Source organism: Vanellus vanellus (assembly GCF_965231255.1).
Source record: "Vanellus vanellus genome assembly, chromosome: 12".
NCBI lineage: Eukaryota > Metazoa > Chordata > Aves > Charadriiformes > Charadriidae > Vanellus > Vanellus vanellus.
Window position 1 is genome coordinate 23,326,609 of NC_138917.1, and position 22,469 is coordinate 23,349,077.

At 59.5% G+C, this 22,469-nt stretch overlaps 2 protein-coding genes across 2 annotated transcripts; both read left to right on the forward strand.

The window, feature by feature from the left end:
* Positions 1–50: 50 nt before the first annotated feature.
* LOC309676985 (adhesion G-protein coupled receptor G5-like) lies at positions 51–3,679 on the forward strand (the record flags this gene model as incomplete). The annotated part of the gene is made up of 6 exons (XM_082489651.1): positions 51–92; positions 801–1,087; positions 2,386–2,651; positions 2,736–2,835; positions 3,012–3,274; positions 3,396–3,679. 6 exons carry the CDS (start codon positions 51–53, stop codon positions 3,470–3,472), a joined length of 1,035 nt encoding a protein of 344 aa, XP_082345777.1. The 3' UTR covers positions 3,473–3,679.
* A 6,329-nt stretch (positions 3,680–10,008) lies between these two features.
* Positions 10,009–22,125, forward strand: ADGRG1 (adhesion G protein-coupled receptor G1). The gene is made up of 14 exons (XM_082489453.1): positions 10,009–10,056; positions 15,417–15,494; positions 16,024–16,455; positions 16,942–17,065; positions 17,142–17,289; positions 17,374–17,502; positions 17,743–17,859; positions 18,375–18,420; positions 18,790–18,890; positions 18,974–19,089; positions 19,708–19,982; positions 20,633–20,744; positions 21,010–21,278; positions 21,444–22,125. The coding sequence occupies exons 2-14, from the start codon at positions 15,455–15,457 to the stop codon at positions 21,563–21,565; spliced, it is 2,031 nt and encodes a 676-aa protein (XP_082345579.1). The 5' UTR covers positions 10,009–10,056; positions 15,417–15,454; the 3' UTR covers positions 21,566–22,125.
* Positions 22,126–22,469: the final 344 nt, after the last annotated feature.

The window sequence follows — 22,469 nt, forward strand, 5'->3', positions numbered from 1 at the left end:
GGGAACAGAGAGGGTCCCCAGCTCTCCCCCTCTGTCCCCTTTCCACCAGGATGCCTCCAATGCCACCTGTGTCTTCTGGGAGCCCACCGCTGGTAAGTGTGGCCGTGGCCAAGACGAGGGCAATGCCAGCTCGAGCGCCACCCCGAAGGCATCGCCTGTCCAGGCAGCCCTGGCAGGGCTTGATGTCCCCTTGATGTCCCCGTCCCCTGGCCGCTGTGCCCCACCTCCGACGGCGGCTCTCCGGCAGGCGCAGGCAGCACGGGCAGCTGGAGCAGGAAGGGCTGCAACACCACACACAGGGAAGGCACCGTTATCTGCCACTGCGACCACCTCACCTACTTCGCCGTCCTGCTGGTCCACAGCCCTCCTTCCCCCTTCCTCCTTCCCTCTTTTTCCTTATGTCTTCCTCCTTCTCTCTTCCACTTTCCCTCCTTCCTATCTCCTTGCTTCTTCCTCCTACCCCCGTGCTCCTTCCTCCTTCCCTCCTCTCTGCTTCCTCCTTCCTTCATTCCTTCCTTCTTTCCTCCTCCCCTCTTCCTCCTTCCTCCTCCTTCCTTCATTCCTTCCTTCTTTCCTCCTCCCTTCTTCCTCCTTCCCTTGTTCCCTCCTTGCCTCTTCCCCCTTCCTCCTTCCCTATTTCCCTCCATCCCTATTCCTTCTTCCTCCTTCCCTCCTTCCATCTTGCTCCATCCTCCATCTTCATTTCTCCTTCCTTCTTTCCTTCCTCCTTCCCTCCATCCATCTTCCTCTCTTCCCCTTCCCTCCATCCCTCTTCCTGCTCCCTGGAGGTGGGGGTGTAGGTGGCTGGGGGGGGGGGCACGGGGTGTACGGGGGGTGTCCTGCAGGAGAGGGTGACCAGGGGATGGTTTTCTAAGGTCCCCCCTTCCTTCCCCCCCCCCCTTTCCCAGCGGGTGGGTGCTGCTGCAGGGGCTGCCCCGGCTCACCCCCTCCTTCCCCGCTCCCGGCAGATCCCGGCGGGCGCCCTGACCCCGGCCCAGCTGGCATCGCTCACCCACATCACCACCATCGGCTGCTCCATCTCGGCTGCCGCCACCCTCTGCACCCTCCTGCTCTGCTGCTTCTCCAGGTAGAGCTGTGCCGGGCTGTGCCGTGCGTGCCACATTGTGGTGGCTGTGCCATGCCATGCCATGCCATGCATGCCCTGGGCTGTGCCGTGCCGTGCCATGCCTGCCACATTGTGCTGTGCCATGCTGTGCCATGCTATGCATGCCACCTGGGGTGGTGCCATGCAATGCCATGCCATGCCATGCCCTGCCATGTCATGTCATGCCTGCCACGTTGTGCTGTGCCATGCCATGCCGTACCGTGCCATGCCATCCGTACCTCATTGTGCTGTGCTTTGCCCTACCATGCCATGTCCTGCCATGCCATGCAAACCACATTGTCCTGTGCCATGCCACGCCATGCCATACATGCCCTGCTGTGCCATGCCATGCCATGCCACATGTGCCTCTTTGGGCTGTGCCGTGCCATACCCTGCCATGCCATACCATCCATGCCTTGTTGTGCTGTTCCTTGGCATGCTGTGCCATGCCCTGCCCTGCCCGGCCATGCATACCGCATTGCGCTGTGCCATGCCATGCTGTGCCATACATGCCTCGCTGTGCTGTGCCATACCATGCCATACATGCTCGCTGTGCTGTGCCATACCATGCCATGCCATGCCATACCATGCCATACATGCCTCGCTGTGCTGTGCCATGCTGTGCCATACCATGCATATCACATTGTGCTGTGCCGTGCTCTGCCATGATGTGCCATGCCTGCCACAATGTGCTGTGCCATACTGCGCCGTGCTGTGCCATGCTATGTATGCCACCTTGGGCGGTGCCATGCAATGCCATGCCATGTCATGCCATGCCTGCCACATTGTGCTGTGCCATGCCATGCCGTACCGTGCCATGCCATCCATGCCTCGTTGTGCTGTGCTTTGCCCTACCATGCCATGTCCTGCCATGCCATGCAAACCACATTGTCCTGTGCCATGCCACGCCATGCCATACATGCCTTGCTCTGCTGTGCCATGCCATGCCACACGTGCCTCGTTGGGCTGTGCCGTGCCATGCCCTGCCATGCCATACCATCCATGCCTTGTTGTGCTGTGCCTTGGCATGCCGTGCCATGCCATGCTGTGCCATGCCGTGCCGTGCCATGCCATGCCATACATGCCTCGCTGTGCTGCGCCATGCTGTGCCATACCATGCATACCACATTGTGCTGTGCCATGCCATGCCATGCCATGCATGCCTCGTTGTGCTGTGCCTTGCCGTGCCATGCTTCACCATGCCATGTCACACTGTGCCATGAAGTGCCGTGCCATCTGGCGGACACTCACCAGCAACCCTTCTCTCCCCTCTCTTGCAGGCAGCGGCTGAGGGACAACACGACCAGGATCCACATGCACCTCCTGGTCGCGCTGCTCCTGCTCAACTGCAGCTTCCTGCTGAGCACGCCGCTGGCCGCCAGCGCCGAGGGGCTCTGCCGGGTCACTGCCGCCCTGCTGCATGCCTGCCTTCTCTGCGCCCTGGCGTGGATGGCCGCTGAGGCCTTCCACCTTGTCCTCCTCCTCGTCAAGGTCTACAACGTCTACATCCAGCACTACCTCCTCAAGCTCTGCTTCTTCGCTTGGGGTGAGTGGTCACCTGGCTGGCCCTGCCTGCCCGCGGTACGGCTGCCCTGGCGTGGCTCCACACAGCCTGTCCCTGTGCCCGCAGGTCTGCCCACACTGGCTGTGCTGGCTGTTTTTGTCTTCAAGAGAGATACCTACGGGTACCACACCATCAGCACCTCTGAAGGCTACAGGAACGTGACTATGTGAGTAAAGGGGGCTGCCAGCTCCCCGGGCACCCCGGGCACCCCGTGGAACCCAGGCCCCCCTGGCACATCATACACCCCGGGCACAGCATGGACCTCGGGTATGGCATGGTCCCAAGGCACAGCGTGCACCCTGGGCGCTGGCCCTTGTCCCCAGGCATGTCCCTCTCCCCCAGGTGCTGGCTCACCAGCCCGCCGGCCCATTATGCCACCCTCTGCTACGCCGCCCTCATCCTGCTCTTCAACACGCTGGTGCTGGGGAGGGTGGTGATGATACTGCGGCGGATCCGGCGGCAGAAGGGGCAGGCGAGGAAGGACTGGGCCACGGTGCTGGGGCTCACCTGCCTGCTGGGGACCACCTGGGGTCTGGTCTTCTTCAGCTTCGGCGTCTTCTTCGTCCCCCAGCTCTACCTCTTCACCATCCTCAACTCCCTGCAAGGTGGGTGGGCTGAGGGACAGACACCCCGCGGGTTGGGAGCAGCAGGGTCCTCGTCACGTTCCCGCTCCTCACAGGAGTTCGGTGCACCCACAGCAGCAACCGCGTTGTCACCCACTCACAGGTCTCTTCGTCTGCCTCTGGTACGTCACCATGCACCGCCGGGGCAAGCCGGGCTCTGTCAGCAACACCTCCAGATAACGCGCCCCAACGCCGGGGCGAGGGGCTGCGAGGGCATCTCGGGAGCTGTTCCTCAAGGACGCAGCATGGTGGCATCCCCCAAGGCTGGACAGCCAGTGCCGTGGACACCATGGGTTTCTTCACGGGAAGAATTTGGGCTGCCCCTTTGTTAGTAACCAATACTGACTTCTGCTGAAGGTCAACACTTGTCATTAAAAGCACCTTTTAATTGCTGATGCAGGTGTCCCTACGGCCAGCGGAGCGGTGCGGCTGTGGCCGGGATCCCGTAGCCATCTGCTGCCACCATGTCACCCCCAGCCCCATGGCGGGCAGAGCCGGCAGCCACGCTCTGCCTTGTCATTAGTGACGGTCCCACTAGATGGCATGAGGATTTCAAAGATGGTCCCAGCTCTGGACTGTGCACGCAGCAGGGCTGGACGGCAGTGCCGGTTACCGGTGCTGGTTAGCGGTGCCGGTTAGCGGTGCGGAGGAGCACCCTGACAGCCAGGAGGGGACATCCGAGCCTCCTGGGGGAGCTGCCACCGGAGCATGGCACACAGGACAGGCAGATGCAGGATCTTGCTGTCTACATCCCCCCAACCCGTTTGGCACCGGCACGGCTGTGGGCTGGCGAGCGTGGCTGTAAGGCCATGGCACCCCCAACCCAACCTGCCCAACCCTGGGTTTTCATGCGTGACAGCAGCCCACCAAAAGCCCTCCTGCTCACCCCAAAGCCAGCGTGGGGACAGAGGCCGTCCGCAGCCCCGGGTCGGCAGGCAAACGGGTGAGCAGGGCTTCGACTTGGCGTCGGGGTGGACGTGCCGGAGCAGAGGAGAAGGTGGGAAGTGAGCACGTGAAGCGATACGCTCTCACTTAGGAAGGCCAGACCCCGAGCAGAGCTCCTCAACGCAACCAAACGCTTTGCCGGGGTCTAAGCAGTCCAGCCTGCAGGAAATACGTAGCAAGGACAAATTGCAGGGATTAAACCCATCGGTTGGAGGCGGTGAGTCGGCCCTGACCCCCCCGGTGCGTCCCCGCACGCCGGGCTTAGCCTGCAACCGCACCCGTGGCTTTGCCTTTCCTGGTGCCTGAGATTTTGGAGCTGGGCATCCCGCTCTGCCTGCCGGGATGCAGAGCAGCATGACGACGCGGTGATGCCGGTATGGCCGCGATTCCGCCTGTTGGTGGCAGCGGGGACCCCGCCGTCCCCACACTTGTAGCTTGCGGGGTGTGCCAGCGAGGTGCCATTTGCTGGTGCTGCCCGTTTCTGGTCCGGTGGCAGGAGACTGGGCATCACCAGGAAACCTCACGGGGTGACACGCTGCCCGTCTCTGCCTTCCCGAGCGGCCATTTCCCTCTCTGGCTGCTTCCCGAGGCCTGGTTCCGGGCAGCGAAGGAAACCGCCGGCTCTTGTTCTTTGTTCCGTGCACAAAGAGCAGCCAGCGCCGCCGAGTTTCCATCCCTCCCCAGGACAAAAGCCTGTCCCGCCGGGGCCGTGCCCCCTCCCCCCCCACCGCCTGCAGCCCGCCGTGCCCCCGGCTCGCGGGCGCGCTCCCACCCGCGTGACGATGAGCTGTGAGCGTCTCACCGCTCCGGTGGCTGACTGCAGCTATTTAATAAGAAGCCTGGGGGTTTGGTGAGGTGCCAAGCGCCCGGCTTGTGCCCCATGAGCAACACCGTGGGATAGTCACATCCTGGCCATGGTGGCTCCAACCTCCTGCATGCGTTTTCCGTGGCCCTTCCTCCCCGCTTCGAGATTTCAGGGTTTGTGGCATGAGTCATGCCAGCTGCCGGTACCTGCATATGTGCCACCACCGGTGCATGAATAAACCTTTTTTCGGTATCCGGTGGTGCTTGGAAAACAATCACTTGGTGGTTGTCCCCAGCAGCAGGAACATGGCACCCATGGGACATGGTGGTCCCTGGGGAACTGAGCCCATTGTTGGGGACCGGTGGGACATGGTGGTCCCTGGGGAACTGAGCCCATTGTTGGGGACCGGTGGGACACGGTGGTCCCTGGGGAACTGAGCCCATTGTTGGGGACCGGTGGAACGTGGTCGTCCCTGGGGAACTGAGCCCATTGTTGGGGACCAGTGGGACATGGTGGTCCCTGGGGAGCAGAGCCTGTTGTTGGGGACTGGTGGAGCACGGTGGTCCCCGGGGAGCTGAGTACCTTGTTGGGGATGAGTGGGACACGGTGGCCCCAGGGACATGAGGCTGTTGCTGGGGACCAGTGGGACATGGTGGTCCCCGGGGAGCTGAGCCCATTGTTGGGGACCGGTGGGACATGGTGGCCCCAGGGGAACTGAGCCCGTTGTTGGGGACTGGTGGGGCACGGTGGTCCCCGGGGAGCTGAGCCCATTGTTGGGGATGAGTGGGACATGGTGGCCCCAGGGACATGAGGCTGTTGCTGGGGACCAGTGGGACATGGTGGTCCCTGGGGAACTGAGCCCACTGTTGGGGACCGGTGGGACACAGTGGTCCCTGGGGAGCAGAGCCTGTTGTTGGGGACTGGTGGGACATGGTGGTCCCTGGGGAGCAGAGCCCATTGTTGGGGTCCAGGGCCAGAAAAGGCACCTTTCCCACCCCGCTGCAGCAGAAGTGGGGTCAAAATGCTCCTCGAGGTCCCACGGGAGCGCAGGGTGGGCTCCTGCCTCCCACCACCCCCGGTGCCCCCCAGCCCCACGGCGCTGTGGGCAGGAGAATGGGCCTCTGGCCCATCTAACCTCCCCAAGGAGAAATAATCCCGTTTACCTTTCCCTGTGCCTTATCGGGCAGGAGGCCGGTGGAGGGCTGCCGAGGGGGAGGTTGTGCCGTCCGTTTTTTTCCCCAGGAAAGGCGGCTTGGCGTCACCGCCGTGCCTTCACGCTCCGGTGCCAGCCCGAGCCCGAGGGGCGAAGCTCTGAAAATATTACAAATTCTCCGAACTGCGGGGAAACAAGCAGCCAGGGCAGAGACGAAATCCGTTTGGGAATGGGGCAGGTGGTGGTGGGGGCGGGTAGGGCAGACCTCGGCGCCATTTTGAGATCCGCCTTTGGGATTTGGCTGCCGGGGAGCAGACGTGGCCCGATTCCCGCATCCCGTGGCACCGTCCTCACGCCGGTGCTTGTGCAAATACCCCTCGGGACCAGTATTCCCCCAGACTTCCCTGACATCATCATGGCGGGTTTATTAGCCGAGCCGAAACAATTAAGTTGGGTTTATTGCCCGCTCTACGGTTGGGTTTTACAGCCCTGGCACCCGGTGAGCGGCTGCTGGCGTTGCTGCCTGCCAGAGACACGCTGACGTGGGGTGGGGTGGGGGGGTGCCCACCTCCCCTTTTGATGGTTTTTTGGGAGCACCCACAGCTCCCCCAGGATCACCATCCTCCGCGGTCTCCTAGGCCGCATGGCTCACCGGATTTGGATGGGGGACCTCCGGGCATCCCCTCCCACCAGCTTCATCCTCCTCATCCTCACCCTCTCCCTCCGCCCATTCGCGGTTGCAGCTCCCCTGGGAGCACCGTGGTCTCCCAAGGGGCTTTTTTGGGGGAGGGGAAGTTTTAGGGCTTTTTAGGCGTTTTTGGATGTTTTGGGGTTCTTTTGGAGCTTTCAGGGGGTTTCGGATGTTTTAGGGTTCTTTTGGAGCTTTTAGGGCTTTTAAGAATTCAAGGGGTTTAGGGGCTTTTAGGGCTTTTAGGAACTTTTAGGGCTTTTAGGAGGTTTTAGGGCTGTTAGGAACTTCAAGCGTTTTTAGGAGCTTTTAGGGTTTTCAGGAGCTTTTAGGGCTTTTTAGGAGCTTTTAAAGGTTTTAGGATCCTCCAGGGTTTTTAGGAACTTTTAGGGCTTTTAGGATCCTTTAGGGCTTCTAGGAACTCTAAGTGTTTTTAGGATGTTTTAGAGCTTTTAGGGGTTTTAGGATCTTTTGGGGCTTCTAGGAATTTTAGGGGTTTTAGGATCTTTTAGGGCTTTTTGGAGGTTTTAGGAGCTTTTAGGGCTTTTAGGAATTTTAAGCAGTTTTAGGATCTTTTAGGGCTTTAGGAGCTTTTAGGAATTTTAGGGGTTTTAGGATCTTCTAGGGGTTTTAGGAGGTTTTAGGTGTTTTAGGAACTTTTAGGGCTTTTAGGAATTTTAGGGGGTTTAGGTTCTTTTAGGGCTTTAGGAGGTTTTAGGGCTTTTAGGAACTTTTAGGAACTTTGAGGGTTCTTATGATCTTTTAGGATCACTTAGGGCTTTAGGAGCTTTTAGGGTTTTTAGGAACTACTGTGGCTTTAGGAACGTTTAGACCTTTTAGTAACTTTTAGGGCTTTAGAAACTTTTACACTTTTCGGGAGCTTTTAGGGCTTTAGGAGGTTTTAGGAACTTTTAGGGTTTTTATGATCTTTTAGGATCACTTAGGGCTTTAGGAGCTTTTAGGGTTTTTAGGTACTACTGTGGCTTTAGGAACATTTAAGCCTTTTAGTAACTTTTAGAGCTTTAGGAACTTTTACATTTTTCAGGAGCTTTTAGGGCTTTAGGAGCTTTTAGGGCTATTAGGAACTTTAAGGGTTTTTAAGAGCTTTTAGGGCTGTTAGGAACTCTAAGTTTTTTTAGGACCTTTTAGGGCTTTTAAGAGCTTTTGGGACTTTTAGGAACTTCTGGGGCTTTAGGAGCTTTTAGGATTTTTAAGAACTATCAGGGCTTTTAGGAATTTTGAGGGCTTTTAAGAACTTTAAACATTTTTAGGATCTTTTAGGGCTTTTAGAGGTTTTAGAACCTTTCGGGGTTTTGAGGATCTTTTAGGGTTTTGAGGAGCTTTGGAGGTTTTTAGGAACTTTTACAGGTTTGAGGAACTTTTAGGGTTTTCAGGAACTTTTAAGGCTTTAGGAACTCTCCCGGTTGAGCAATAAACCCTTATCAGCCCAAGTGAGTGCCGCTGGCCTGATCCCAAGGGCAAATGTCCCTTGCAAGGGACAGCACAAGGATTTCCTCCCGCTCCGTGCTCAGCCAGCGTCTTTGCTGGCAGCAGCGCGGCCTGCCGAGTTACGGATAATCCCGATAACATCAACAAGTGCAGACGTCGACCGAAAATAACTTCTGATAACGTCAAGTGCGGACAAAAGGCTCTTTGTTCATAAACAGCGACGAGAAGACGGCCTAAAATGTCCTCTCCTCACTTCCACGCAGGGTCCGCGCCTGATCCCCCTCACCCCCCGCTCCAGGAGGGCCCGATCCTGCGGGAGCCGCCGCTGGGTTTAGCGGCGTTATTCCTGGGAGGTGGATTTACGGCGTTTCCCGAAGGAGCCGGTCAGGATGACCTGCAGCGGGAGGCTTGGCTCGCCGCGATGCTGCCGCGGCTCCGGCTGCCATCGGCACGTGTTTCGGAGCCAGCCCTCCTTCCCGCGGCGTGGGGACGGTTGGGCTTCAAAGGCGGTCGCGTTAGCCACGGTCCGGCCGCGTGAGCCGCTTCCCACGGGAACCTCTTCCCATGGGAGCTGGAAAAATTCGGGGCTTGGAGCTGGAAGTTAAACCGAGCCGGGGGGGCGATGCGAACGTGTTTGGTGTCCCCTGGCCCAGGGGATCCCAGACGCCGCCATTAGACCTCTGGCACCACGGCCGCCTTTTATCTCCATCGCGTTCCCCGCCGGAGCAGGAGGTTGTTTCCACCCTTCCCCCAGCAGAAAGAAAAGTCTCATTCAAACCGTTGAAAATATCTGCAAAAGCAACTATTTACCCAACGCACTTCCCGGAGCGCTCCCCTCCTCCCTCCGGCTCCCGACGGCCCCGGTTTTCTCCGGCCTGGCTGCTTTTCAGGGCGCACAAAGGACCGGCACGGCTGGATGAGGGCACCGCTTTGGCAACCGCTTTGGCCCACGGGTGCCACCGCGCTCCCGCCTTCAGCTGCCAGCGGGTGCGGAGGGCGAGGGGCAGAGCGCCCATCTCCAGCCTTGGGAGGGATGGGTGGTGGGAGATGGGGAGGGGGGGCGCATCCAGGCTCTGCCCCCACCATCGCATCCCAGCCCACCTCCCCCAGGGATGTGCCATAGCGGGGGGGATACAGGGGACCCCCCTCTCCCCATCTGCTGGGGATCTCGCCCACTTCGTTTCCTGCGGGGAGCCGGTACAAGGGTCACAGGGACACTCCGTCCCGGTTGTTTTCCCATTAATTGTTTTTTTTTTTTTTTTTAATCCCGTTGGCAGCCAGGCGTGCAGCCTGCCCACCTCCCTCCCCTCCTCTGGCTGCCCGCCAGCCCGCAGCCTCAAGGGCGGCGCGACAGGGACACCCCCCCTCCCCCCCCGCCGTCCCCAGCCCCGCTGTCCCCAGCCCGTCCCGGTGGCGGTGGCGATGCAGCCCCCCCCGGTGCCCCCAGGCTGAGCCGAGCCGGGCTGTGCCGGGCAGAAGCGGGCAGGTGCCGTGACCGGAATTTTGGTGGTGGCCCCGTGGCCACCCCGGAGGGTCTCGGAGGGGTCGGTGAAGCGCGACCGGTGCCGGTCCCGCCCCGTTGAGTCACCCGGGGGAGGCGGGGGTGGGGTGTGGGACTGGAGGGGGGGGGGGGGAGGCGGAGCCGTTAGTCCCGCTGCACCGCGGCGAGCGCAGCCGGAGCCGAGCCGAGACGGGACAGCGCGCCCGGACCCCCCCGCTCCCAGGTAGGGGGGCGGCGGCTCAGCCGGGGGGCTCCCAAGGGCCCTCAGCTTTCGGGGTCCCAAAGGCTACGGTGAGGGGCGCTGCCTGGCACGCTCTAACTGGGGATGCTGGGAGGGGATGCTGGCCGGGGGGGGGGGGGCAGGAGGCACCCACTGGGTGCGGGGGGGTGAGTGGGGTGTGGGCATTTGACACGCACCCCCCCACACACCCGCCTTGGAGTCCCAGCAGGACTGGGAGGGCAACTGGGGCTCTGCGTGGCTGGGACTGGTGCCACTGGGTGCTCGGTTGGCTGTCGGGGCAGGGAGCGGGCTGGCTGGCTGGAGCGAAGGGGTGCTCCATGGGGGGATTTGGGATACCCACTGCTCTGGTAGGTATTGGGGACATTTTGTCTCCCCGCACCTGAGCGGTGGGTGCGATGCCTTCGTCCCAGCGGGGCCGGGGGGTACCTGCTCATGGCCAAGGTGTGAGTTGTCTGGTGGAGCCTCCATCCCTCCTAAATGGGGCTCACCCTTGCCCGCCCCACCACCCCTCACCCCTGCCCCGGAGCCAGGCTGAATTCCCAAACCATGGGGTCACGAAACCTCCTGGGACCAGCTGCTCCCGGCGGCACAGCCGAGCCCCACCAAACCCCCACCACCGGGTCCTGTGTGTGGCCACCGCTTCCCACCCCAGGGGACCCACCAGCACGCCCCATTCCTCCTCCGCCCAGCATCCCTGTGGGTCCAACGACGTGTCTCGACAGGGTGATCTCCCTACCCTAAAATGCCTGTTGGGGGGGATTCCTCCTGCAACATCTCAGCTTGCCGCTGCCGGTCCTGGCACGCCGCTGTGGGATGCGGGATGCTCCGGCTGCTCCCTGCCTGCAAGCTGCCTGAACTGCCCCTCCGGAGGGACCGGCAAAACCCAGTGAGGCCAGCCGGAGAATTGAAGTGAAGTCTCCTGGAATAACCTCCTGGCAGCAAGTCCCGATGGCTGTTGAAGGAGGGAAGGCAGCCAAAGCTCGTTTCACGGTCTGAGGGCTGCAGTAAGCCCCCTCCGAGCTCCACCGCCAGCGGGGAGCCAGGAGTGTTTTGGAGATGCCGGGGAGGAGGGGGGGGGGGCAAATCCTTTAAGCCCAGGACCACAGCCACAGGGGGTTTTGCCGTGCCCTTCGCTGGGTTTGCAGCTCCCATGTGAATTAAGCCAAGGCCTAAAAATGCTGCATACTTGGTTGCAGTCCAGCTCTTAATCCTGCGGCTTGGGGGCTGCTATTCGCAGAGCAACAGGTTTGCAAGCAACTGCGTGCTGCAGGGACCGGGACTCCCGGGGCTGGCCGTCCCCGCGCCTTCTGGTGGCACCCGTGGCTGTCGGAGGGACCTGCGGGCTTTGCAGACCGGCGGGCCGGCGGCCGGTGGTACCAGCTGGGCAGCAGCCTGTTTTTTGGGGGAGGACTCTAATCCGCCAACTCCTTTCCCATCAGCTCGCCGACAGCTGGGGTTTGGCAAGGGATCCGGGGCAGCCCGTGCCCTCTTACCTGGCTCCTCGGGTGCTGCAGCCGTCATCCCGGCTGTGCTCGGCTTTTCTGCAGCTGGAAAAGCCTGCCGGGACCGGGTTCACTCTTGCCGGGCTCCAGGTCGGCTGCTTCCCATGCCAAATGCCTGGGAGCCTGATTTGGGGTGGGCCTGGGCTGCTCTGCGCCGCCCCGTAACTCCCTTCCGTGGCACCCATGGCACAGGCAGGCGACGGGGACCCTGCTCGCACGGAGTGGGACAAGACCTGGGAGGGGGACAGTGATATTTTGGAAGCCGTTTAAAACCCAGAGGGTGATTTGGGTGGAGGGAAGGTACAAACTGACCCCCAAGAGGGGGCCAAGGGGTTGCTCCCGAAGGAGGCTGAGCGGTGGGAGCGCGCCGTAAGGACGGCTGTGGGTACCTCCCCGAGGCCGGTGATGTGAGGGAGGACAACCTGCACCGCTCGGTCCCCGTTTCACGGCGGCCCTCCGTTCGCCGCAGGCGTACCTGGTCCTTCGCAGGCGGTTTGCAGCCCTGCCCAAGCCGCAGGCTCTGCATGCCACCGAGCCGGGTGCCGGGTTGCCCAGGCGCCGGAGGAAGCGCTGGTTGAGTTGGCCGCGATATTTCTGCCTGTGGTGTTTTTTTAGGAAATGGAAATTTTCTTTTAATTCTTTGAACGTTAAGACACCGCTTTGAGCAAAACCTCCACGTCGAGAGCCTCAGCCGCCGGCGGTCTGCCTGCGCCAGCCTCCCCCCTGGCTCTCCCCACGCCTGCTGGGGAAGGGATGGTTGCCAGCGGCTGGCGAAGGATGGGTCTGGCGGGGAGCTGTGCCGCTCCCACGGGAATCTTTATCAGGTCTGGTTTTGTCCTGTTGGCAAAGCTCGGCTGGCGGGTGCTGGGTGTTGGGTGCAACGCCACGGCCCGGCAAAAGCCGATCCCGCGGCACAGGCTTGGCACAGCCGGGCTGCCGGCGCGGCACAGCTGCCGCTCAGCTCCTTGGGCATTAACAAACACGCCGGGTCGGACCCTGCCGCCCACCGGTGACGGGAAAGGCTCACATGCCGATGCCGTGAATAACGTGAGGGCTGGCCACTGCGCGCACAGGCCACTGACCAAAGACAAGGACACTTTGTGAAGCAGCTGGGGTGACAGACACTGGGGTATCCCCGCTGCGGGGGTGTCCCTGCCATGGTGCCCACCTCCCTGGGCAGCTCCAGCTCCATGGCACATCGTCTGCTGTCCCTGTGATGGAGACTGGTCGTGCAAAGCTGTTCTGCGTCTTGGGGAGCCTGTCTTGGCTTGCCTCTCCGTGCCTCAGTTTCCTCATGTGGTTCCCGAGTCCTTGCCTGGGTAACGGGCTGTGGGTGACGAGCTGCATGCTCGTTAGCATCTCAAGGAACAGACCGTCTGCGTATTTTTCTAACAGACCTGGAAGGAAAACAGAGATAAAAGCCCCTGGATCTCCCCGTTTCCGGTGTTTGTTTGAGGCGTCAGAGCATCTTCCCTTCTCCTTGGGAAAAAGATCACATCCAAAAGCCATGTGCCACCTCCAAAAGCTTAAATACCCACTGCCAAGTCACACAGAGAGCAGTAAGGTGGTAGTAGACACCATGCTATTTTTTTTGTGGGTGGGTTTTTTTTTCAGTTTTTTTTTTTTTTCCCTATTTGCCTCCAGGTTTAGAGGCTGCGATATTATTCCTTGGCTTTTCTTCCTGAGACCAGCGTGTTCTTTGAATGGTGAAGGGAGGATGCAGTGTGATGCCTGGGGTTGAGCCTCCCCCCGTGCCGAGGGTGAGGGAGCCTATTCCAGATGGTGTAACCCCGGCGGTGTGCCCGCCACCTCTTTTCACATCACGTGGCTGATTTTGGGGCCAAACCAGGAGTTTCTCTATGTGTTATTGTTCTCAGGGGAGCTCAGCCCCCCAGGCTCCAGCTGGGGCATCGGGTAATCCTGCCTTGGGGATGATGGGGAGCAGGTAGGGTTGATGCCGAAGGGGGTGTCTGCTTGATCACTGTCATAGTGTGGGGCTTTTGAAGATGAGTGACACCGGGGAGATGCCCCGATGGCAGTGGGGACGTGCGGCATCGCCGGGTACCCATGGGTGGTGATGCTGTGCATCCCCACTGCCATTCAGGGATGGGAAGATGACGGGGCAGGATCCAGTCCCAGTGTGGGCTCCGGCTCATCCGGCTCCCTCCAGCGCTGCTTATCGCTGGCATGGATGGGAACCTTGTTTTCCCGCTGTGAAACCATTTTCGGGGGATTTTCTCTCGCTATTGTTCGGCTCAGGAAACAGCAATTGGCGTCGGGGCGAGCGGGACCATATAGGGCTTGGAGGGGAAATACCAGCTCCCCCACCCACAGCCCCGCAGGGATTTCTGGTCCCGGTTGAGTAACGGCTGAAAGGGGCTGATTTTGTCCTCCGACCACCCCAATGAAATACCAACAGAGCCAGCGCAGCGGGATGGACTGAAGCGTCATTGGGATTCATCATTCCCCATCCAGAGGGGATACTTTCCCGGCACGTCAGCACTGTGCCATCACACCGCAGTTGGCATTTGCATGCTGCTTCGTTGCCTAAGCAATCCAGGTGATTCCCATCCCCACCGGCATTTTGCCACCCCAGATCTGTGCTTTTCGGATACATGGGCATGATTCCCAAGCGTGCGGCAAGGCACCGGGATGCCAGCCCTGTCCGCATCCAGTAACTGCTGCCAAGTCGTGCCTGTGCCCGTACCTTCTCAGCCCACACCGGGGAACCTCGTTAGCACCACCCTCAATTACACCCCATGGCAGCTGGTTATTTAACAACCCAAAGCCCCCGTCTTCCGGTGATAACGGCTGCAAGAAGCAGACGGGGAGGGACGGCAAGCAGTCTGTGCCCATGGTGATGCACCAGCGCAGGATGTGACCTGGGTCCGTGCTGGTCAGAGAAACCCCCGGGAGAAATCTGTGCTGGTGGGAGAAACCTCCTAACAGCGATGCTGAGTTTTCAAGCAAGTGGTTTTCCCTCCTGCCTTCCCATCTGATGACTCTTGGGTGCCTGGGAGAGCTCCTCCTGGGAGGAGGCGAAGCTCGGTGCACCCCAGCAGCGCCGGAGATGCAGTTCGTGGCATGGGTGAGGCAGAAAGCGCGATGGGAAGGGCTGCGGGTGCGAAGGCTGCGGCCAGGTGGAGCACGTGGGTGCGACAGCACCCCGGGGTGCTCGGCGCTGGCCTGGGTGCAGGTCACCGGAGCCCCGGCTGCATATAAAGACAAAGAAAAGGGTGGTGGAGCGGAGTGCAGGATGAAGGGATGGGGAAAAGGGATGCAGAGGACGTTGCCTGGCTGGTGGTTTTGGGGTTTTGGCAGCCGCGGTTGCTGCATCGGCATCGCCAGCACGAACACGGGAGAGCCCGTTTCTTCCGGGCTGAAATGATGGAGCGGTTTGCAGCAGTTTGGCTCCCCAGCTAATCTGCAGGAGCTGAAAGCACCCGAGAAAATAATTTCAGGGCTGGCGAATTAGGAAACCGCTGTTTCCTTCTGTTCCTATCGCTTGTGATAACAAGCCAAGGCCCAAACCGAGATGTGAAGCTGGGAGCGGAAGAGGGGACCCCTCCCGAGCTCAGTCGTTGGCAGTTGGCGCCTGTACCGGGGCGGTGGGGCACCCTCCCCTTGCCGAGAGCCCGGGGGACCCAGCTGCCGGCCTCCCTCATCCTTCCATCCCACAGCCAGGCAGGATGCCCGCTGCTCCTGTCTCCCTCCTCCTGCTGGCAGACGCACCGGAGAGCTGACCGTGACACCAGCTCATATCCCACCTTTGTTCTCCGTCCCCTGACCCCATGGTATGGCTGATACCTCATGTGGCCCCTTTCTTTTGTACCCTTCCAGGCTCTGTTTTCTCCTCGGAGGCTAAGTCAAAGCCCGGGATGAAGGTCCTCCTTCTGCTCCTTCTCTCCCCCCTCCAAGGTAGGCTGTCCCTAGCCACATCTTATCCCAGGTTGGTGGACCAGGTTTGGGCTGCTGGACGTAGTTGGAAGCCCCCAAAAATTGGCTGGGGGGCACCAAGGGGTGTTTGCAGCCATGGCTTCCACAGAGGTGAAATGTCTCATGGGCTGACATGCCCATGGGCATCTCCAGGGCAGGATGGGTCTTTTTCACAGGAAGGAGATGATCTCCATCCATCCCTTCTGGAGATGGAGAGCCCCTCTGTCGGTCTCTGCTGATGTGGGTGGTGGCACCTAGCAGAAGGTGGCACCAAGAGATGGGAAGTCCTGCCGCCCCAGGAGCCTCGGCTCTCCGGGAAAGCTTCCCAGCATAGTCATAGGGACATCGGGGAGGTGGCTGACATCACACAGCCCATCCAGGATGGGGTTGGGATGCCTGGGGCAGAGAGCCTGGTGTGCCATGCACGATGGCTACCACGGGGGTGCGGTGTTTGTCAGGGGTGGCCACCCCTCCGGCTGAACCGGCGTCTCCGTGCGTTTGTGCAATGCAGGGGTGGGAGCCAGCAGCCGCCAGGAAGAGGACTTCCGCTTCTGCGGTGACCGAAACCAGACCCAGAATAGCTCCGTCATCTACGAGCATGGCCCTGCCACCATCTCCATCGAGAACACGGCCCAGGCACTGATAATAAAAAGGCCCTTTTTGCCAAACAGGAGAAACTCTTACTACAAGTACAGCTTGCCCCCCACTTTGGGCAGGTACCGCTTCTGCGTCTACTGGTTCAAGGCCAACAGGACCCTGAGGCTGGCATATGGGAAGCAGAGTTTCCTCCTGGGTGGGGACCCATCCAGCAGCATCACCCGGGGGAAGGAGCGTCAGAAGAGTGAAAGAACCAGTGCCTCCATCTTCAACGTGTCCTACATCTCAAAGGGCGGGAAGAACACCTCCCTTGACAGTGCATCTGAATACTTCTTCCCTTGTAGAGGCAATTATTTTAATGAAATAGGGTTTGTTTCATCCCCAGCTCCTTCTAGCCATCAGCAGAGTATTGGTGGTGTCCCAGTATATGGTATAGCACGATGATGTGAAGACACAGCTGAATGGTGATGGAAGGGGACATAGGTTTGCTTGAAGCAGCCTAGAGGTAGGCCCGTTACCCAGGATCCCTACAGATGAAGATGGAGATTTTCAAGTAGTTTGCCCCTTGGAATCGTGGACTTTGCAGGGGTCTGCACTGCTAGACACCTAGCTAGCCTCAGCCAGCCTAGTCCCGATAGCCTTGGTGGGAGCTGCACTCCAGGAAGCAGGAGAAGCCCTCTGGGTTGGGGTCTCCATCAGCTCCCTGGGCTTGGGGCCACCTTGAAGCTCTCTGCTTTCTGCTTCCACCAGGGCTGTGCCCGGTTGGTTTGGGGCAGGGGGAAGCTGGCTCTGCCCATGCATCTCACAGCATTTCCTTTCATGTGCCCATCAGCCTCTCCAGAGAGCATGTCCATCTGTGAGCAAGACGTGGAGGAGCAGCTCACCACCTTGGACAGCCTCATCGCCCAGGCCCCGGTGCTGGCAGCGGGAGCCACGGAGCAGCAGATGCTTCGGCGGTGAGTTCCCATCTTGTGCTGTTCCCGCCTGTGCAGTGCCCGCTATGTCCTGCTCACTGCACCCCTTCCCCAACAGCAAACTGGGGGAGCTGGAGAAGACGCTGGCCAAGGTGGAGCTTGAAGGGCAGAACCAGACGTTCGGGAAGGCCACTGTGCATGCAACCGTCCTGAGGGTGCAGCCCACTCAGGCTCCTCAGCACCTGGCCTTTGCTTCCCAAAGAGAGGTGGGTCCTGGGCAGCCTGCCCTGGTGGTCTTGGTCCACCAGCATCTTCTCCCAGCCTCTCTCCTGACGAGTCTGTCCTTGCAGGAGGGTGGAGAGGTCCATGGATTCACAGTGGACCTGCCAAGCAGCCTGTTCCTGATGGCAGAGGAGAGAGAGGATGTGGTGGAGCACAGGGTGCTCGTCATGGACATCAACAGCCAGACCATGTTCCAGGTAATGCCCATGCACATGGCATGGTGGGATGTCCTCGCTGTGCCAGGGGCTCCAGTAGTACACGGCAGCAGGGATGCTGCCCAGACCAGGATGCTGGTGCTCACTTGGAGAAGATGCTTCGAAGATGAGCTAGAAGCTTGACAGGGAAAGAGGCATGGGACCTCTTTCTTGGGGACTCACCTGCTTCATACCCAGCAGCAATCCTTTCCCATGATGCCATCGCCTCCTCTTCTCCCACAGGATGAAAACAGCAGCCACGTCCTGGGTGACAAGGTGGTCGGCATCTCCCTGGTGGACACAGTGGTGGCAAATCTCTCCGACCCAGTTGTCCTCACTTTATTCCACAACCAGCTGCCGGTAGGTGGGGAAACAGCCTCATCGAACCTGGTCCCACCAGGAATGGAGGGACAAGGAGGGCTCAGGCCTTGCCAGCTTAGAGAGTGGTTACCATCCGGCAGGTCCATGCCTGTGCAGGGTCTACTACATCTTCTGGGGCTGTATCACAATCACGGCTTCACCCTGTGCACTGGTGGTGGTGCTGCCTGCTCCTGTCCAGGAGGTGCTGCTTTGCATCTCCAGTGTCCAGGGCTGGGGCCCACTTTGAGTTAACAGTCCCTTGGCTCATTCGTGGCCCTGGCAGGCACCTGCTCAAAGCTGAACCCCTTCTTTGAAAAAAGGGACCTGGGAGGAAGCATCTGCTCTGAGCTTCCAAGAGAATGGTCTCCGCCTGGAGCCCGCTGCCATGATACGGCATGGTTTGTCTCCAGGGACCATCTCACCTCCTGCCCCATGTTCTCCCTTATCAAATGTCTTGGCCGGGCAACAAACCCACAGCTACATCCTGATCATGGCTTGTGGTTTTCTCATTGCAGAGGAACGTGACCCCGCTGTGTGTCTTCTGGCAGGAGGACATCACTGGTGAGTGCTCCTGCACTTGGGTGTGAAGCCGGGCACTGCCTTTGCTCCTTTTGCAGGGTACCACAGACCTGCTGGTAGGGGTGCAAGTTGCTCTGCACCTCCCTTCCTCGCTCCAGCTCCATAAACCTTTCCCATGGGGTTGATGTCAGGTTTTTGTCCTCCATAGCTAACCTAAGAGCTTTGTCCTTTCCTAGGGATTGGTCCTGATGCTGAGGGTGCTATCTGAGTGTGTGTGCTTGGCATGGGACAAGCTAGGACCCCCACTTTTGTCCTTTTTCCCCCTGCCATGGGCACCTTGCCCTGCAGATCCATAAACCCGAAGCAGATGCTCCTGCTGCTCACCAGAAGCTCTCCCTTTCTCTTGCGCAGGCAGCTCTGGGAGATGGGACAGCTATGGTTGTACAACAGCGGCAGGGCCCAGCCAGACAGACTGCAGATGCAACCACCTCACCTACTTTGCCGTGCTGATGGTGGGTCGCACCTTTCCACAGCTCCCTACATCTTTGCTACCGCCTGTTCTTCCTCACCACGTCTTGTTCTTCCTTCTCCTCAGGTATCCTCCCCGGAGATCACCTACATCCACAGGGATTACCTGAGTATCATAACCTACATTGGCTGCCTGATCTCAGCTTTGGCATCCATTTGCACCATCTTCTTCCTCTACTTCAGGTATGGTCTGACAGGTCACCTCACACTCCCTGTTTGCGTTGTGTCCATTGCCTGTGCAATGGGTGGGCACCTGGGTGGGCACAAGCTCTCCAAATGCAGTTTGTGGCCTGGCTAGAAGCATGGTGAAGGACCAATGCTTGAAGAGGAGTTCTCCACAGAAACCACCTTCTTGGTCAGATCTCCCACAAGGCACTCAAAACCACCATCTGTTTTCAATGATTTTGAAAAATCAGCTTGGTTGCTGTTATGGATCTGGCAAGCAGAAGCCTGCAAAGATCTTTTCAATGACTTTTCAATGATTCAGTGGAGAGCATGAGTGTCTTCTCTTGAGTCATGTCATCAATCTTACGTGGATGATTCAGAGCTGAAATGATGTTGCTCCCTACCCCACAGTGGCCTAGACCTGAAATGCGGGGTCACCTGCAGGGACCTGAATTTGTGTGTGTAATGGGTGGTCCTACCTGTGGGGTTAGGCTCTCAGCCCCTGACACCACCAGAGTGTCTCCTGGCTCTTTCTGGTGGGGGCGAGTTGCCCCGTGCAGAGCTGTGGGGTATTGTGGGACACCGCGGATGCTGGCCAGGCACAGTGGTGAGGTCTCCTTCCCCTTGCTTCTCCAGAAGCAAGCAGCGAGACCAGATCACAAGCATGCACATCCACATGAACCTGCTGGGCGCCATCTTCCTCCTGGACGTCACCTTCCTCATCTCCGAGCACTTGGCTTCCAGCAGCAGCGAGGCAGTCTGCAGAGCCGGGGGGCTGTTCCTGCACTTCTCCCTCCTGAGTTGCCTCACCTGGATGGGCATCGAGGGCTACAACCTCTACCGGCTTGTGATCGAAGTCTTCAACGCCTACCATGACCACTTCCTCCTCAAGCTCTGCCTGATGGGCTGGGGTGAGCATGGGGGAAGGAGAGACACCCTGAAGGCAAGGGCAACAGGGTGGAGGGGCACCTGGGTAGGTCTTTCTCACGGTATACGGTGCCTGGATGGGGCTGGAGACATAGCTGTGGGGGAGCAGATGTTGGAGAGCGGAGGGGTCTCTCTGTCAAGAGACTCGGTGGAGAAGGAGCCTCAGTGGCTGAGAGCAGAAGCTGGTGCTAGAGCAAGGGTGGGTCACCCTGGGGGTCACCTAGCAAGGGAGGCATGTGAGAGCCACTGCTCCGGGTCTTTAAATAGTAATGGGGTGCTCTCTTTCTGAAAGAAACATCCAGGACAGCACAGAGAGATGGGCTTGATGCACTAAGCACCCACGCGTCTCTGCTGTGCTTTGGGCAGAAGGCCGCGGTAGGAAGATCTCATGATCTTTTGTGGCCTAAAATTCCACAACCCTGGGAAACCTCTGGCTGCGGTCAGTGCAGCACAGCTCGATCCTGGGCCAGGGCTTACCCCAAGAGTCTTTGTTGCACGCTCCATCCTCAGTTCCCCCTTGGGAAGGAGGAGGTTGGTTTGTACTCTATATGGGGAGAAAGGGGCAACAAATCCTTCCAGAAGGACCAAGGGCATGGGACTAGGGTGGCCACTTCACTCTGTTCTTGCCACCCAGGACTCCCCTTCTTCTGCGTGATGCTGATCTTCCTGGCTAGCTGGACAAACTACGGCCCCTTCTCCATTCCTGTCTATGAATCTGTTGGTGGTAAATCCACCAACGCAACCATGTAAGTCATGGGAAATGGGTTGCCAGGTCCCTGCTCTTAGATAAAGTCAACTGGCTAAAGCTTCACCATGTCCTACAGGCTTTCTTTAGCCCATCTGTGGCCTTTCTAGGGCTTTGTGTGGGGTGGTGGTGGGGCATCTCCCCTCCCTGTTTAGCTGAGCTGGGTGCTGGGTTTGCACCACACTGTCCTGCTTCCCCCAACCCCTCCAACTCATGTCCCTGTGGGATGACACAGCGTAACCCTCTGCCCTTTCTCCTCCCCTCAGATGCTGGATCACAAGTCCCCTGATCCACAACATTGTGAACCTGGGTTTCTTCAGCCTGGTGTTCCTCTTTAACTCAGTCATGCTGGGGGCCATGGTCCGGGAGATCCTCCGGCAGAACAAGAAGGGCCACAAGCTCAAGCACGTCCTCGCCCTTTTTGGGTTGAGCATCCTGCTGGGCATCCCCTGGGCCCTGGTCTTCTTCTCCTTCACCTCTGGCGTCTTCCGCCTTGTCTCCCTCTACATCTTCACCATTGTCAACTCCCTCCAAGGTGAGCCTGGGACGCTGGGCTCCTCTGAAGGGCACTGGGGCTTTCACGGGTTATTGATGGGGTGCTGATGGGGTCCGAGAGAAGCCATCCCTGGCAGGCTGGCTGCCTCACCCTTGGCTGTTCCTGGTCCCTTGAGGAAGTTCACCCACCCTTCTTCTCTCCCAGGTTTCCTCATCTTCCTCTGGTACTGGACCATGGTGCTGCAGGCCAGAAAGTCCCCTGACTCGCAGAGCAGCTCCGACAGCGTCAAACTGCAGCCCAACGGCAGCCAGAGCCACTTTGGCTGAACCCCACAATGGCTGTGCCACACTGTGCTGGGGCTCCCCGCACGGAGGATGGCCGTGGGAAGGACCAACGCCGTCCGCTTTGCTAACGCATCCCCCTCGTAGGGCTGCCAGGAGCCCAGGGACCTGCAGCAGGGCCAGCCGCCCCTCGCCTCTGCTGGCCCCCTCCCCAATTTTCCCACCCACCGCATCCCGCCGGGCAGCGGCGCATCCCTCGGCTTAGCATCCTTGGGGCAGGAGGGAGGGATGCTCACCTGGGCAGCGGGGGCTGCAGAAAATGGAAGGGGCAGGGACAGGGTCCCCGGTGCCTCCGGACGTCCCCTTCTGTGCTCCGAGGCTGGGGATGCTGGGTGGGAGAGGCTCCATCTTCAGCCCTTGCTGGTGGTCACCGAGAAGTGAAGACAGTGGAGACAATAATTCTGCCCCCGCGACATCCTCTAGCAGCTGAAATAATATTTTTTTTTTTTATTATTTTGTTGAATGCCTATTTTTGGATGGTGTAGAAGTTTAACGAGCGCACCCGCACACCAGACCTGCGCCCATTAAAGTTGTTCCTGCTTGGAGCGTGACTCGCTGGGGTCTCTCTGCTAGGTGCTTTGGTGGGCTGTCCGACGGGGTCCATCCCTCGGCCGGGTTTGTCCCATCTGCGGGGCAGGATCTGGTGTTTCACCCCGTAGGATCCTGCTGAGCTGGGACCAGTAACGGTGCTCCCGGTAGAGCACCGGTACCCCGGTGCCGTAGGGGTCGGTGTGATGGAGGGGGATGCTGCGGCTCAGGAAGCTGCTGCGGTCTCCGTTGCTACCCAGCAAAATTCCCGGCTGGCAGAGGCCGGGAATCGAAGAGGGAGGCTTTGCAGGATGGGAATCAAATCTCCCATCCCACCAGTTCCCTTTCCGATCAACATTCC